The 17,425-nt window shown below is 41.3% G+C and overlaps 1 protein-coding gene across 1 annotated transcript in view; it reads left to right on the top strand.

Moving 5' to 3' along the window:
* The window catches only part of MYO18B (myosin XVIIIB), a 1,710,199-nt gene that overhangs the window by 1,586,214 nt on the left and 106,560 nt on the right, over nt 1-17,425 (top strand). The window contains exons 41-43 of the mRNA XM_078665559.1: nt 460-593; nt 5,048-5,089; nt 6,957-7,109. Of these exons, the coding sequence (XP_078521685.1) occupies nt 460-593; nt 5,048-5,089; nt 6,957-7,109 (329 nt within the window). The remainder of the gene's footprint in view (nt 1-459; nt 594-5,047; nt 5,090-6,956; nt 7,110-17,425) is intronic.

Here is a 17,425-nt window from a genome sequence, read left to right as displayed (position 1 = left end):
CCTTCTCCTACCTGGCGGCCAAGACATGGAACTCCCTCCCCATCCACCTACGGCTGACCCAGTACCACCTCTCCTTCAGGAAACAACTCAAGACCTGGCTTTTCGAGCAGTAACGCCCCCCCCCCCCCCCCCCAGCGCCTTAAGACCCTACTGGGTGAGTAGCGCGCTATACAAATTGTTGTTGATTGATTGATTAAGGGGTATGAAATAGAGAATGGAAGGGGACACATATACATATACTGAAACTATTTAGATAACATATTTTTCTCTAAAACAGCTACAGAATTATAAATAGACAGCATTATCACTAAGTGTGCCATAGGCCAGCCTTGACTCCGATATGTCATTTTCCACCACTGATATTATCAATATGTCTGATGTGTTCATTTTAGCTGACTGTAGTTTACTAATAGCCCATGAATTTAAAATGAATACTCTTTTCTCATTGTACATCCTTAGGAAACACAGTTGGAAGAGCTGTCAGCGGTGAGGGAGACATTACAGGCTGATCTTGAAACCTCAATTCGCAGAATTGCAGATCTTCAGGCAGCACTGGAAGAAGTGCAGTCAAGTGATGACAGCGATACTGAAAGGTAATCATTCTAGCTTATTGTAATGGATTTCATTAACAGGTAGGCAGAGATATATTTGATTACTAGTTGCACCCATAGGCTGGCCTACAGCCTACAGATGTGTACTTCCTTCTTTAACCCAAACATGACAGCTCTCACTCACTGAATTTCATGTGTGTAAATTGTTATGATATTTATAAGACCATTACAATTGAGCAGCAGTTAGGCTTCCAATCTTGCATCAAAAATAATGCACACATGTTGCGGGTGTGAAGCTAACCACAGCAAATGTTTTAGGTCAAATAGTTTTGTACTACAGTGTTTAGAAGTTAGACATGGTAGGGTTAAAGAGTAAACAAACAAAATGCATTCATCCAGTGTTCGGATATGCAATTGAAAAAAGCTCAACTTAACTTTTGTTTATAACTTCAAAATAAAATCTACTAATCTTAAACAGAAAAGATTTCTTTCAAAATCGGTAAGCCTATATAAGATAATTTCATGGCTCAAAGTTTCCCTTAAAATGTGACACTTGCATCATGGACACTAGAGAGCACAGTCTGAATCTGTAGATAACATCATCAGACTGTTGTTGAATCCCTTTTGAGAGTTCAATTCTCTCGTGACACTCAGTTATATGAGTGGTTAATGTGTCTGACTATTTAGAACCAATTTCAGAATGGTGCACGAAGATCAGAAGACTGTGGAAATAATTTAGCACAACAACAGGCATGTTTTTATTATGTTATTTTCAACAATTTTTATAACAGTGTGATGAACATAGTTTGTGGAGGCTAGGGTCCATCCGGATATTCATGATAAACACATCGAAAGACAGCTCTGAGGACCTTCACAGTCTGCTCTATTAATTCATTCCTAGTGAAGTATTGTACTATCTTCAGTTGTCAAAGCAGAGCCTTATTTTCACTTGTATCTAATTCAGTTCATATACTAAGCACAAAAAGGCATATATGTCAAACCTGATTATGACTAGAGAAGGTTATCCATCAGGAAATTAATGGCAGATAATATCATGTTTTAAATCCTGATCCTGGATTGTGTTGTTATGAAGCAGATTCTTCGTTGAATAATAACTCAAATTGAGTACCTTCTACAGTATCTACCAGCAGGGACGAACTAGGAACCAAAAGCAGCCATGGCAAATTTTGCCATCCCAGCACCCATTCTGCAAGAATCGAGTGAGCTCATCAACTTCATTTAGATTTTGAAAGAAATATAGTTTGGCACCTTTTGGCCTTTTTGTCTTCTCCATTCCATGCTCATCCATTTGTCTGCTCTCTCTCATCCTTTCTTTGCGTCCCCCCTCCTATTCTTAACCATAATATTTCCAACTTCCTCACATCCCTTCTTCATACTGCTCCATCCGGCTCCTCCTTATTCTGACTGCGTCTTCCCCTTCCCCTTCTTTGCACCTCTCAAGTTCTCTGATTTCCTCACTTTCTACTCTCATTTCATTCTCCAAGTTCCCTTCTCCCTTATGATATTCCCAATATTAAAGCTAGGATGACACGGAGCCTGGTGCAAGCAAGGGAAATGCCCCACTTGACTTTAGTTTGGGGAGTAAAATACAAAAAGTCTCAGCTACACACGTCAAGGACCCCATTCAACTTTCAAAGTGGCATGCTGTTCTACAAAAATAGCATTTACCATGCTAAATTATAGAAAATATAACATGGATTGCCATTTTGGGACTAAAACCACATTGTTCTTATGATGAGAAGAGAGTGGTTAGGTGTCATTATAGCCCATCCACTCCCACCCTCAACTCAAATGCCCTATACGGACTCTAGCTTTTACTCTTTTTTTCCATTTGCAAATCTTGTTATTGACAGTTGCAACATGTACTGTAGGTCTGCATAGTCCTCACTTAAGGATTGGGTGCTTCTGTCACAAAGACACAACTACTATGGTAGGTAATGAAGCAAATTTTGTTGGGAATTTTCAATTGTTTTGTCTAGCTTTGAAAATCACCACCTTTGGTACAATATATGCATCTGCTTAGTTGTACCTTCAAGACCAAAATCTGTAGAGGCAAGTGATTCTAACAGAGGCTTATATTTGTGATATGTTTTCTTGTAGTTAATCTAAATTAGACACTTCAGACGTTGTCACTTCTATCTATGTGTTACGTTTTATTATTGATGTGTTCCAGCTAATAAATGATCTGTTCAGACAGGCATTACTCAGACAGACATTGTTCAGACATCCTATTCTTGTGTTGATATAATCTAAGCATAAAAGTGTGTGTTCAGAGACTCAGTGTCCAGACAGCCATTTATTCATCCATACAACCAATGTGTTTTGTTCCATCAAGGAACTTCCACAGGGAAGTGAACATCATATACAAATGCATAGATTATTTAATTCGAAATTTAAAAACATTAAAACCCAATCATTATTTTCTTGTGTTCTCGGTACAATGACCAAACTAAGAAAGAACACAAATATTTGAGCAAACTGGGACTCATTGTGGAAGCGCCTTTTCAAAATCCCAGACATGACAATTACAGTCTCAACCAGAATAATCAAAATAATTATTTCCCTGCACTATGAAATCCATTCCTTCCCTGAGTGATGGATAGTAAGAAGTTCAAATATCAGAGTATCAATATTTGTACAATCATTATATTCCAGACAAAATATTTATAAGTCATGTTTTATATTAAAGTTTCACAGTTTTCGCAGATGCATCCAAAGTGGTAGGTCAGTTTGCTCATAACACATTGGAGGACATTCAACTGACAAGATTTGTTATAATTGTATCTACTAATCTTAATCAAACAAGACGTATGTGCTGTACTCTCCCCAATCAAAAATTACAAAAATAGTGCTTACTTTACTAACAAACAGTCTCTTTGTTTCTTCTTCCTTCTCTGTGAGTTATAATTATAAGCAAAGAACTATATTTCAGCTGTCCATGAGTTTCAAGAATTGCAAACCCCATTTGTGTAGACAGTTATATCTGTGTAAAAAGGCAACCCATTAAGAACACAATATCAGTTATATTCAATTGCAGTAAGGTCAACACTCACTACCAAACTGTATGAACCATACCCAAAGCATTCAGATCGTACAAAGTAACTGTAAGCTTCACATTTTCTTGTATGGATATAATATTGGCAAATGTCACAAGTCATAATGTATAGTTGAAAAAAGGAAGAATTATAACTGAGACAAGATGTTCTCCTAGTATATAAATTATATTATCTATGTGACTACCTCAGTTCCTTCACTTCTGATAGTCCCTATACTATAAGAGTAATTACGCTTGTAGGTCAAACTGACCTGGCCATCACCTTTATGTTAAAGGTCAAACTACACAGATGGCATTGAAATAATTTAACTTTCAATCGGATCAATTAATAGGAAGGCTTATGATTGGAAACCAAAGAATCCCACCCGGCATCCCATAAGTTTCCTTCTGAACGGACACCTTTTAATGTGGGAATATATTAAAAAAAGGCTGAACAGACGGATGGAAACAACAGAGTTTGAAGTTCCTAATATGTACTGTTTACAGTATATACATATTATTTGTCATATAATACTACTGGGTTTACACTAATTAGTTGCAAGCTATTTATTACTCAGGTTTAGTCTGGCTTGATAAGAATTTGGGTTCTGGAGTAGCTATTCTCAAAGTTGTTGCATTAGTTTGGACAAAGACCAGAACTGGAGTAGAGTGCATTGCTATATAGAATCCTAGCTACTATTGTTCATTGTTTGCACTAAAGACAATGTGGTGTATGCTCCAGGAATGTTAGAAGTGTCCATTTGTCAGTAGATGAGGGTATTGCAGGCATTATAGAAGAAGGAAGATGATCATTTGGCAGGATCATGTATATCGTAAATGGGAAACAATGCTTGACAATGCACCAGTATTGAAGTTGAAATACCCAAGGTTATTTTGATATATAACCACATGTCCTTTTTAGACTCAAGTAACTGTTAGGAATCTGTAATCAAGTTTTCATTTAGGATAGCACCAATAGAATATGCTTTCTATTTACAAAATAAACTAATAAGTAGTTTGTTGCCTTTAAAAGTTTGAACTTTAACGTGACTTATCTGTCTACTAAGATCGGAAAGTTTATTTTAACTAAAAGAACTTCTTTAGTTGTTTCACTTAAAAGTCCACTCTGTGGTTCATAAGCCGTCTCTGTGGCATATTGATACAACAAGAGTAGCATAATAAGCTACTCACTTACTTATTACCCTAATAATGTTTAATAATCACAGTCATTGCTGTGTCTCTTAGTTTTGTTCTATTTATTGGTTTTAGTGTTCCATCCATATAATGGAATTAAACACAGGACTGACTGATGCATACACTTCATTTCTAGTAGCAAGCTGTTTACATTTCATATGATATCACATTATACTAGACCAAATCCTACCCCATTGCTAAATGCTCAGCAGTTATTTTTTTGTACTCTTTTCTCCCCCTTTAACAGCGTCCAGACAGCAGTGGAATCATACTGCTCAAAGAGAGATTCGTAAGTAAGCCATGGGGTCGCTATTCTGTTTGCCACATTCACACTGTTGTGCACAACATTATTGATCAGTTGCTGTGAAATTGAGGTTTGCTTTCTTAGTTGTCTGATGGAAGAATTATATTATCTCAGTATGGCCTAAATGTGCCTGGTCACAGAAAAAAAGCCTGGGAATCTGGTGTTATCTGTAATTACTTTCCATGCTTAAATACCTTATCACTCTCTCCCTAATCCTGAGTTGGTATATATTTTCTTAACAAAACAAAATATTTCTGCAATAATATTTTTCTGCTCTAACAAACTTGTGAGGGGATAGAAATGCACCCACCTCATATTATAAATAATAGTATATTTGATAAATTAGCACTGTTGTGCATGGATGCTAATTTAATACTCTGGCTCCTCCATTGATTTTGAAACGGTAATGGTAGATCCATGGCAATGTATTTGTATATTATTAAACATGATGCCTTTATTAGGTTTTAATTGTATTTGTTTTCTTTGCAGTTTGCTTTGAAATAATAATTGCAAGGCAAAGTTGCGTAGAAGAGAACTAATTTGTCCGAGGTTTCTCAACTTGATCTTCAAATAATAGCTTGTGTAACTTCCTACACATATGCTGTTACTTGGAAAATACATTATATTGCTAGCTTCTCTTAAGATATTAAGCACCCCTCGATGAGAAACATATTTCTTGGAAAGTTTGGGCAAAATATGCATATCAAAACATCACTTGACACGTCAATGATTTTGGTTTCCCAATTTTATGACCTCTGTAAACCCACACTTTTGAGTGTGAACATGTAGAATGCTAAGACATTTCAAGTAAAGCCTTTATCGTCAACTGAAATTTGTGATGTTATGTTATGCATATACAAAAATAATTCCAGTATTTGAGCTACAGATGGCTTTATAATTTAGTTAAGCAAGATTTTTCAGAACGAGGCACACCTTTTCCTCTCCCTACAAGCGCTTATCGTAAAGACAAAAATATTTTCATTATGTTGCCAAGCCATATGAATGATGATACAAATTGAATGAATAATAAATCTATGACATTTCTCTGATCTTGACTCCGGGATTCAAGTGATTCTGGCACAGATACTGAATATTAGATTACCTCAAAATGCATACATTTTACAGATATTCACATATATGTATTTACCATAGATATTACAGAATTACAATTTATTTTCTATATTCCTCTGTTTTTATAACAATTCTGGATCTGAAAAAAGCACTCCATGCAGGCAAGTGTCTTTTCTTGACTGTAAATGTATGTCTGTTATGTAGAAACAAGGTGGTTTCTAATTTTCAAATGTTTCTCTTCCCCTTTTACTGGCTGAAGTATAGTCATGAAATTGTTTAAACATGTGAAATGAATTACCTATCAAAAAATAGTTTATACAGAGTTGTAACAAGGGTTGATCAATTCCAACTTTTTTGGAAGCTCGGAAGATAGTGAGTGTGACAATGGAAGTGTTATCAAGCTTTTGTTTCTGCAATTGACAAATGAAAACATGCATTTATGATAACACTGTAAATCTTATTAATTAAAAAACAAAACAACTGCTTATAATTGTTTGGGATTCTTTACAACCAGCAAAGGGAAATGAGCGCTGTTTAGTATAGGAACTTTTTATTTAATGTAAAAATTGGCAATAGAGTGCTTACATTGAACACAAAAACATGCATATATTTCTCACGTATAGAGTGTGTTAGCGTTTTTTAGACCATATTCTGGAATGATCTCGAATCCAAATAACTTCTTCCACATAGTGCTATAGCACAGCCGTGTATTCTGAAATGCTTCCAGATGCCTAACATTTAGAACATATTCATGAATTCATTAATTATTTGTTTTTTTCAGGGATTGCTATTCCAGTATTGCATCTAGCATAAGTTTGGAGCCAGTGGGAAGTGTCAAGTCCTGGGCAGGATCATCAGTTGGCTGGGCATCACAGTCAGGCAGTAGTGTATCAAGAATGTCCAAAGGAGATGCTGGTAGCCAGCACAGTTTAAGGTAAAATACCATTCACTTGTTTTTCAGCTAAGTATGGAAATGCAAAAATAAATGTTCAGCACTGTCAACACTATTTAAAATGTTTTAATTATGAAGCTTTGTCAATCAGTTTATTGCATTAGTGTACATGAGCCTGAACCATATACACAGATAGGTACAAAGAAAATCCATTCAGTGTTTTGTTCGATTGCTTAAGAGTTTCCCTGTGTTTATCATACAGTACTTCAATATTTAAAATGTTGTACTACAAAACATTCACCTAAGTTTGTAAAAAATCATTAGAAACAATAATATTTTATTTATTTTCAACATAACATGATATTTGTATCAGGCCTTGGAGAAACAGCTATTTTTCCATGCATATTATATGACACATCTTGTGAAACACTTGTGTTTTCCATTTGCAACACAAGTTATACTCTCCAGTAAACAGGATAGCAAAATGGCAGGTCACTACATTGCCCATTTAGTTTTACAGCCATTCGGTGAACATTGCTTTCACTGTGCATATGGTCACCAGATGCAACCAGTTTTACGCTTACCACATGACATTTTCTGCTCAAACCAAGATTCCAACAGGCACAATTTACAGAAAAATCATGTATGTTAGAAACACAAAAAATACACCTATTAGTCAAAATCCACTAATCCAGATTTTCACTTGGTTCTCCCTAAGCCTCCCTCTACTACTTTTATGCCTTTCAGTTATTACATTTGTAGGTTTGTTTTAAATTATTGTATGTGTTCTAATGTTCAATACATCCAATGCATCTGCCTAAAAAAAATCATTTCACATGATTCACTCCTTAGTAAATGGATAGGTGTGAATTATTTAAGCTTTATAGCTGGCTGCTTATGGCAATAGTGGTTGGTAAGTGCTCTACACCTGAGTCATAGGTCTGGTCAACATGTTTTGGCCTATAATGAGGGTGGTGGGCTTTAGCAACAGTTATAACCCTTGACAGAAGGTGTATATTGTTATTGGAGTATTCCACTCACTAGGGGACACATTATTATTAAACAGGGAGAACAGAAAGACAGCCATTGGAATGTTGGAGCCAAAGGTTTGTGGCAGCCGGTATTGGTTCTGAGCTATTGTATTGTCTTCAGTGGCGCTCATGAAATTCCAATGTTTCAATACATTTAATTCCTTTTGTTATATAACAGCATTGTTTATGTTCCATCCAGGTTCAGATTTTGTAATTGGATCAAAATAGAACTTAATTGGAGTCAAGAAATTGGTGAGCTGCCTGCCCCCACAAGGGATATCTATTGATTGACTGTGCATAACATCGGATGGGATATTAAGTTGAGATTGATACAGCAAAATACTTTAGAGATTGCAATGGCCACCTGGGAAACTTGCTAAATTGAGATTGGATTCTGGAGCTTGTTTGAGATGTGGAACGAAAGAAGCTTATTTATGATAACTTCTTATGTCTTCTAAATCTGTTATACCTTTTTGGGATAAGCTTAGAGTAAACCTCTTTTGTAACTGTGATGATAAGGTTAGCATTATTTGTTCCATTTCAAGTGAGAAATCATTTATTTGTAGGTTTATGTTGGAGGGAAAATGGCTTGTTGTATAGAAATAGAAAGTAGATCCAAATAAACTTTGTTGAGCTAAATAAATGGATTAACGGGGAACTATTACTTGTGTTCTATAATGGAAAGGGGTAAAATGCTAAATTGTTATGTTTGACAGCATTTCTGGGTATTTCCTGGTTCTTGGTTTCATTTAATGTCTCAGGTTACCTAGTAGTTCTTTCATATCCCTCTTAATACAGTAGGCATTAAGGATTGCTACATTTCGGAGGATTGATTTGACTTTATTTCAGTAAACGAGATGTAAAATAGGGTAAATTGCTTCTATGGAGCATACATTTCCACCAACTACTAAATTTATTATTTACATTTTGGTTTGATTATTGTAAATCACTGTGCCTCATTCTGATTTTAAACACTATGAATTTCTACCAAGCCTCAAGTTACCATCCATATTTGGGTTGGTGGAAATCTATACTAGGGAAAGAGAAAATAACAAACCCTTTTGTGGTAGTTGCAAGCCGCTTCCAGAGTAGGTCTGAATATGTCCAAGACCTATATTTATCTTCTGCTGGTGGTGCTTTAATAAATGTTTATGATTATTTTAGAAAAAATCCACATCGTCCTGTAATACTTACTTTGTGGAAATACAGATTTTCAGTAAACATATATGTGTATGAATTCAAATACAATAAGTATGCTAGTATCATCTAAAAAATCAATATATCAAAAAGTGTAAATGCATACACAATTTTCTCCTGTGTGGTCAAATACTGTATATAACATTTTTACAATTGGATGAAGGAAATTACAGTATATATAAGTAAGAGTTCTTTAACTAACCTTACTTTTGTAATAAAAAATCAGATTTTACCATTATCTAAAGGTTCTAATCATAGAGTAAAAAAGACCCATCTAAAGAAAAAGTTTTAGAAGCTTATTTTGAGTTCGGCTGAATGACCTCCAAAGAACAGCATCCGGGACCGCTAGGAGACCACTGCGCGTGTGGCCTACCAACCACCTATTACACGTTTCCAGAGGGGCTGGCGGTGTGGCTGCAGTGGCCTTGCAGCTGTGGGCATTATTTCCATATACATGCCTGTGTGTACATTCTGACTGCATATGTGTTGAATGCCCACATATGCATGATATATGTGGACAAATACCACCTAACCATTGCCGGAGTCTGACCCATATGTGAGCAGTCCTGGTAATGGATACATGGTACCAGAGCACTTACCTGTGTTTTGTCAAATATGCTCCTGTGTAGTGTTGAAACTAATTGGGGGGCACTACCAACCAGAATATAAGATCCTTAAGTATTGCCCGGCGGTGTCGCCTCTTGAACCCACAAAGAAGTTAAACTATTGAAGAGGCAGGCGCTGGAGACTGGAAGGCAGGAAACAAGGTTTTTATTCTCTCCGGAGGAGAACACAACGAAACGGACAGAAGGTATCGTTCTGAGGTGCTCTAACTGCATCCCTGAGGCCTGGCCTCTTATACACAAGTTTATGACTTTATTGTACATTACACATTCATGTTAAAGCTTTGAGGTATGAAAAAGACATTCCCGGAACTCCCTTTGAGCCCGTTCCCACACACATTTACAGTCGAAGTCCCCACCCTAGTCACAACAGGTGGTGAGTATCACGCAGCTGGATATTCCGCCGATTCACGGAATGTGGGGGTTTGATCGGATCTCATGGAGTGGGGGCTTTGATCAACCCGGGGATCCTTTGATGGGGGAAGCTTTCTATTGTACGGGGAGGGGCAAGGGATGGTATCGGCAGAGCTGGGTGTCGGCCTGGGAACGGGGAAGACAAAACGGGCACACGGGGAAAAAGGGGGTTTGCATCTAAGGGCCGGAGATCATGAAAGGGAAGCAGGGAGGTGTCGCGCTGGGAACAGGATGAGGGCCTGGGGCAGAGCAGCGCCGAAGTGGGGTTTATGACTCAAGGCAGGTGCAAGCAGGGGGTGGTCAGCGTGCAGGCTTAGTGAAGGCGAAAGGCTATGTCAGGGGCCAGCGGCATGCAAAAGGGTTCGTTCTGATCGGGGCATCTAACAAAATGGCGGGCGCGCACGACAAAAGTGTGGCATCAGGGGGAGAGGCAAGATGGCGCAGATAATGTTCACCGAAACGTACTAATTTTCAACAGTCCTCCCTTTAACATATTCAAGACATCTTGCTGGTTCATTTTCTACTCGGTTCTATTGCGGTGGGCATGAGAAAGAAAACGGTAGGAACCCTAGATGAAAAGAGTCGTAAACAATACATTTAACATTTCTAGTTTTTAGGAGGTGGGCCTATTTGATAAACTTTGATCAATTTGTCTAGCAGGAAAGTCATAGAAATGCAATACAAAAACGATTCTGTAGCGTGAGCAGCAAGTACCTTTCATACTGGCGGGTGATTACATATATATCAGGTTCGGATTGGAGCATGATCAATACAAGGGCGGCTGGGAGAGAAATGAGGTCTAGCAGAAACGGCGATTGGGGATGTCAAATGTTCTTTGCTGCCTTTCGTTGGCGCTGTTGAGCACCGGCGGTGGAGCTACGAGTCCAGCTCGGTTCTAAGTTCTGCGTTGCAGGGCACGACCCTTTCCTCGCGTTCCTGGTCGGAAAGGTCCCTTTCGCCCTGTGTCCTTTGAGGTGATTGTCAGAAAGTTCAGATGGAAGAAGAGCGTTCAAAACAGTCCATAGGGTAGGTCAGAGGAAAAGGGGGATGGAGCAAGGCCAAATTAGGAACAAACTAGGGGAACGAGAGACTTCCAATAGGCGAGCGTGTGACCGAATTCAGAGAGCGGGGACTTGTCGACAGACACTGGACATCGAGCAGGGGCATCAGGTCGACCCTTCCTTCTCATGTTGTCGAAAACAGTGCCTCGTCCTGCAGCTCTTTTCTGTCGTGGTCTCGCCTTGGCTAATGTCGCAGGTGTTCCTTAGTCTGCAGTCAGGCCTCGTGCTCCCACATCCGGTCCTTCTCTCCTCCAACAGCAGTACCCTTAAACAAGTTTGAAAAGACAGTCTTTAGAGAATTTGCAGATGAAGATAATCAAAAAGTCTATTTCTCTCCCAGCTCCAGGCAAAGAATGAAAATGCCCGTTATATTGGTGTTCACAACTGGCATATGAATGACCGGAGACGGGCTTGTTGGATTTACTATGACTTTCCTTTACAATTATTTACTACGCAGGTATTTTGCCGGGAGACGAACATGGCTAAACATTTCCTTTCTATTGATGCATCCTGCTTTTCAACTACTACGGGGTTCATTTTGATGATTTCTTTACCTTGGACTAGTCTGTTAACCTTGTAAAACATCATTCTGGATCCTACGTAACCCTTTACAGCCCGATTACTTAATTAGGAAGGACAGGGGTTTTATGGGAAACAACCAGGGACATAGGAAACTTGTGGTAAGGGCATAAATCGACCCATCTCTCACAACCGGAAATGAGGGGTAGTTTCATAATTCCAGTTTTTGGGCGGCTGATACAGGGGAGGTAACAGGGGTGATCATTTTTCCGGTTTTGGGTATTGCGACATTTCGGGGAGGGGAGGGTCGCGTATTCTGAGGTCCTTGTTTTATACCATAGGAGCCGTTGACCTGTAGTTCCCCTATTTCGGGCCAGATTAGGGAACCTCTGTCGCCTTACCTGTCCTTTCCCTTACGGCCCAACCTCGGTTCATTGGCTTCTAGCGGAAAAGGAGAGGTAATGACGCGGTCTCAGGGTGATTGTATTAAAGACAAGTTTTTGTGCAAATACTGACGGTATTTGAAGCCAATTAGGTGGTGTGCTAGGGGTGGCAGTCTGCCAATTTCGGGGCTAATCACTCGGAAGAGTGGGAGTAAAAAAAAAAAAAAAATAGAGGGAGAGAGAGAGAGAGAGAGAGAGAGAGAGAGAGAGAGAGCGTAACGGCAGGCTAAATAGTACATGTGCAACAGAGAGGGTGGCAGTGTATTCAAGAAAGGCTATTTAGTGCATTACGCAGTAAAGGGCATTCACGGGTCTGCGTTAGGATCTTGTAATCATGCAGTTTGAGCATTAGACAGGGTAGAGGGGACGTGCTTTGAGAAAAAGGAAAGAAGAAAGGAGGTACCATGTTGTCGCACTTCTCGCATTCTCGGTCCTTCGACCAGTTGGGTCGACGCCTCAGTCACACACACACATTCCCTCATAGTTTCGCATCATACGTGACATGGGTTCATTCGTCCAGTCTGGTTTAAGGGTGATCACTTTTTATCAGGTTGTGCTAATTTTTCGGGTTTGTTCGATACGTGAGTAGTTTGCAGGCGTGCTTAGACACCACCTTGCGGCGCTAGTCCGCTTCGTGTATTAGACATGGCAAGGCTTCGGATCTTCGCCACACCTCGGCTGTAATTTCTGATGTAACCTGCAGAGGGAGGAAAAAAAGGGGGTGGGGGAGACAGCGTTCGCGCACATTCAAATACATGGATTCATAAGTCCTTTACTTACCTCTTACTCGTCTTTCCTCCTCGGGGCAGGGTCCCCGGGGATATGGTTTCTGGAGTCGGGGGGGGGTAGTGTGTCCATATAGGTCGTGGGCGGGGAAACGTAAAAAAGGAAACCAGAGGTGCTTAGTGCGAGGTATCTAGTCAAAGGATGTATCTCACTATCGGGATCCTTAAACCTCTTTCAACGCTGTGGCGTTCTAAGGTTCTTCGGTTCTTGGGTCAGCTCCGTTCCCTGGTACTTTGGAACGTTGTACTTTATAACATTTACATTATTTCATTTCACCCTCCCTTTACATTCCTTCATTTACACCGTTCGTTTTACCCATCCTTGGAAGTCAAGGTCTTCCCCTACGCGAGAGTTCATGGGTCAGTCGCGTACTTTGAAGGCGGAGTGTCGTGTTGTCGATCCGATCCGTCCTCCAGGGCTGGGCAACCATCTTCTTTTAACCTTAAAGAGAGAGCAGAGTAGGGTGCACAGAAAAGAACTTTCCCACCGATCCCACATTTTTAAAGTAAAGCATGCAATACCCGTCCATAGTTTCAAAAACTTTATTTTGCAAAATCATTTCAGCATGTGGATTATGAGGGTGCGGTCGTATTTGGCCGGTCGTGGCAATGGCTAAAGTGCGTACAGTGGGGGGTGTCGTTTGCGGCAATAAAAACATCGGAAAGTTTGACTCATTCATTTGTAAGAAACTAAAACGTCTATTAATTGGCTGGGGGTTCGGGGGCATTTATTTTCATAATTTAGAAGCATAATCATAATGGTTGTAATCAGATTTCCTATATGCATACCGTACGTGTACGTCGTAAATGAGGTTTACATCAGTTATAAAAATATAATACATTGTACATTTGTGATCAACATTTGTAACGGGGATCCTTTCATACTGTTCGTCGAGTGAGCTCTCCTTGTCTTTTCTAGCCAAGTGTACAAAGGATCATATAAAATCTTAGAACATCAAGTTTATTTTAGTGCGAAGGAACACCACGAGGTGTTCGTAAGTTCCGATTGATACCAGCGCCATTTTGGGCGGGGCCGGCTCAGTCCGGAAGCAGCATCAGGGGGAAATGTTTCCCATTACTGGCAGTTTGGACCAGAGTCCTTTTCGGCAGTTCTAGAATTCATGCTAACAGAAGGAGTGGCAATGTCATGTTTGTTTCGTTGGCGATCAAGGCAGCCGTCCCTTACCGGAAGCCTGCAAAGGCCGAAGGTTCCGCCGGGGACCTTTGTAGGATCTTCAAGGCTGTGGAGATGCTGTCGGAGATGGGGGCTCGTGCTCCAGGGGGCAAATGTTCGAGTTATGTTGCTGGTCAAAGTTACTCTAGTGGCCGGGGCCCGCCTTCCAGCGGACCCAGACGCCATTTTGAGGCCCTACAGGGGCCACTCTCGTCGAGTTTGCAAGAGTGGGAGAGATCCTTCGGAGTGAAAGGAAGAGGTCTCTGTTTTGTGAAAGCGGGACGTTCGGCTGGGGTGCAGCTGTGATGCCCCCACCTGGGGGGCGAGGGAGACTGGTTCGCATCGTCTCCTTCTCCCGGTGCACTCCAGGCCGCTCCTTTTCATCGCCCCGCATGAAGGTTTCTCCACATCCGGTGTTCCCCAAGACCTGTGCTCGGTGCTGTGGGAGTATGGCCACCATTGCACGTTCGGTGCTGCGCAAGTACTGGGGTGCCACCATGGTGTGTTCGGTGCTGTGGAAGTATTGGCACCATCGCCTGACTGGGGGTGTTCGGCGTCGGGCCGGGGGCTGGGAAACCTCCTATCGGTGGAGGTGGGAGAGGCTCGTCCGCGTCGCCTCTCCCTCCCAGCCCAACTTGGACAAATTGTTGTGGAGGTACGTGCAGGACATCCCGCCGTCCAGGGCTGCTGCGGCTGTGACGGAAGAGAAAAGGAAGAGGTGCCTCGTTCTTCTCTGGACATGTGGCGGGACTGCTTAAGTCTATCCAGGCCCGTTGCGGCTGGCCGAGGAGACATGTGGCGGAACTACCTACAACTGCCCAGGCTGCTGGCTCCTGCCTCTCCTCCGGCTCCCCCATACGTTAAGATCTCCTGACCAAGAGTTGGCGGCCGGGCCCGCCTTATATGGGTTGCCGTTGGTTGGGCGTAGCCGTAACCCTGCCCTACTTTGGAAGGTTCCAGAATGGGGGGGGGGCGAATGTTCTGTTTGACTTTCATTTTCTACAGTTTACCGTTATTATTCCTTGTTTGTTGTGTTAAATAAAAAGTTCAAGTTCATTAATGGTCTACGGATTTTGTTTTACCATTTCTTTCTTTTCAGGTTGCTTTTATGCTAAGTTTCTGCTAACAGAGGTTGAGTAACACGGAAACACGTGTAGAGGGATGACGCAGATTTGTACATTACATACACACAAACTCAGACGGGGGACAGTACAAGTACGACATACAAAGACCCAAGACGAACATAAAACAGTTATTGGTCATAATTATCTCTTTCCGTCTGTGAATTTGAAACGAGGCTGGGTTCCCGTCTTGACGTTGCCCGACCTAGGAGAACTTGAGCATGCCACTGAAATTGTCCTGGCGAAATCTGTGCCATCGGGCATAATCAAACGTGGTGGTTCTGTCTGGTCTGTCTATGTAAGTCGGGTTCTTCTTTGTCTCGCGCTTTTTCTCGTACTGCCGGTCTGTCGTTCTTGTCGGCCCTTTGCCTTTACTCACGCTCAGTAGAGTCGGGCGTTGGGCTTTCCAGTGTTCGACATACCTACAAAAAGCGCATTGGTTTTGCCCTAAGTCTGGTCGTCTTTTGCATAGTGTCGGGGGATAAGTTGTGGGTAGCGGTGTCCTGGGGTTGTCCTGTCGGTATATTTCTCTACTTGGTTTGTCCTCGTCTTTTCTCTGTCGTTGCATAGCCTCTCTGCGCCACATACCGAGACTGTCGAGCATAATCGGCGTTGTTTTATTATTTCGAAGGGCTATTTCTAACGTTTCTATTTTATCAAGGTCAAAGGATCCTGCCAGTGGCCACTGTTTGTCTTGACTATCTTCGGTATACCTGTGCCACAATTTATTATAGGCTATGGTGACTAATCCATAGTTTATGAACATGTCCTTATTAGGGGTGCCTTCTAGTGGAGCTATATGGTCCACCTCTAATATACGGTCCGGGCTAAACAGGCTATTAATCAGTGGGGAGAAGACAGACATGACGGCTCGTAACGAGGGACTAAAAAGTCAGCACTGCCTATCTTATCACTAGGTGCAAAGACCGGACAGAATATTTCTATTCAACGTTGTTTGCAGGCAGTGAATACCTCATGGATCAAAATAAAAAGACCAATAAATAACAATGGGGAGAATGAGTAGGTCCGCAAAGATCTGCGTTACCTACCCTTTTCACTATCTGCAAAAAGGGTGGTCTCTTCCCTGTTTGCAGACAGGGAATCTCCAGGAAACAATAGTTTGCGAACAACAGTTCAGTTTCAAGTGATTATTGAGTGGGGGAGAAAAAATAAGCACAGCTGCTGCCCTACCTATCCTCCACTGCTTGCAAAGAGAGAGAGCCCGTTGTTTCTCCGTTTGTAGACAGTGAATCTCCAAATAAAATAAAAAGAGCAATACTAGTATTTTTAAACAATCAAGCAAACAAGCAATTATTTCGCAACTTGTCGTGATTACACGACCTTACCCGGACCATGTGGACAGTTTCTCGTCTTCCGAATCCAGCGCCCGATCGTCCTCTTTTTCTCGTATTTCTCACGGCACTCCTGATGGTCCCCAGTCAGGACCGTAGATCACTCGAGAGAGGTCTGTTCGGAACTAGTGAAGTTCGGATGATCGGCTGCCAGACGAGGGTCTATTGGGCAAGAGCTCTCCCGATCGTTGCAGTCGTTCACTCTGTCGTCGGGACCTCTCCCACTGGATCCACGAGTCGCTGATGGGCCCCACGCTTGGGACGCCAATTGTTGAAACTAATTGGGGGGCACTACCAACCAGAATATAAGATCCTTAAGTATTGCCCGGCGGTGTCGCCTCTTGAACCCACAAAGAAGTTAAACTATTGAAGAGGCAGGCGCTGGAGACTGGAAGGCAGGAAACAAGGTTTTTATTCTCTCCGGAGGAGAACACAACGAAACGGACAGAAGGTATCGTTCTGAGGTGCTCTAACTGCATCCCTGAGGCCTGGCCTCTTATACACAAGTTTATGACTTTATTGTACATTACACATTCATGTTAAAGCGTTGAGGTATGAAAAAGACATTCCCGGAACTCCCTTTGAGCCCGTTCCCACACACATTTACAGTCGAAGTCCCCACCCTAGTCACAACAGGT

This window comes from Lissotriton helveticus, chromosome 11, assembly GCF_964261635.1.
Source record: "Lissotriton helveticus chromosome 11, aLisHel1.1, whole genome shotgun sequence".
Classification (NCBI taxonomy): Eukaryota; Metazoa; Chordata; class Amphibia; order Caudata; family Salamandridae; genus Lissotriton; species Lissotriton helveticus.
Note: the sequence above shows the minus strand (reverse complement) of the source record. Positions and strands in the feature narration are given on the sequence as shown.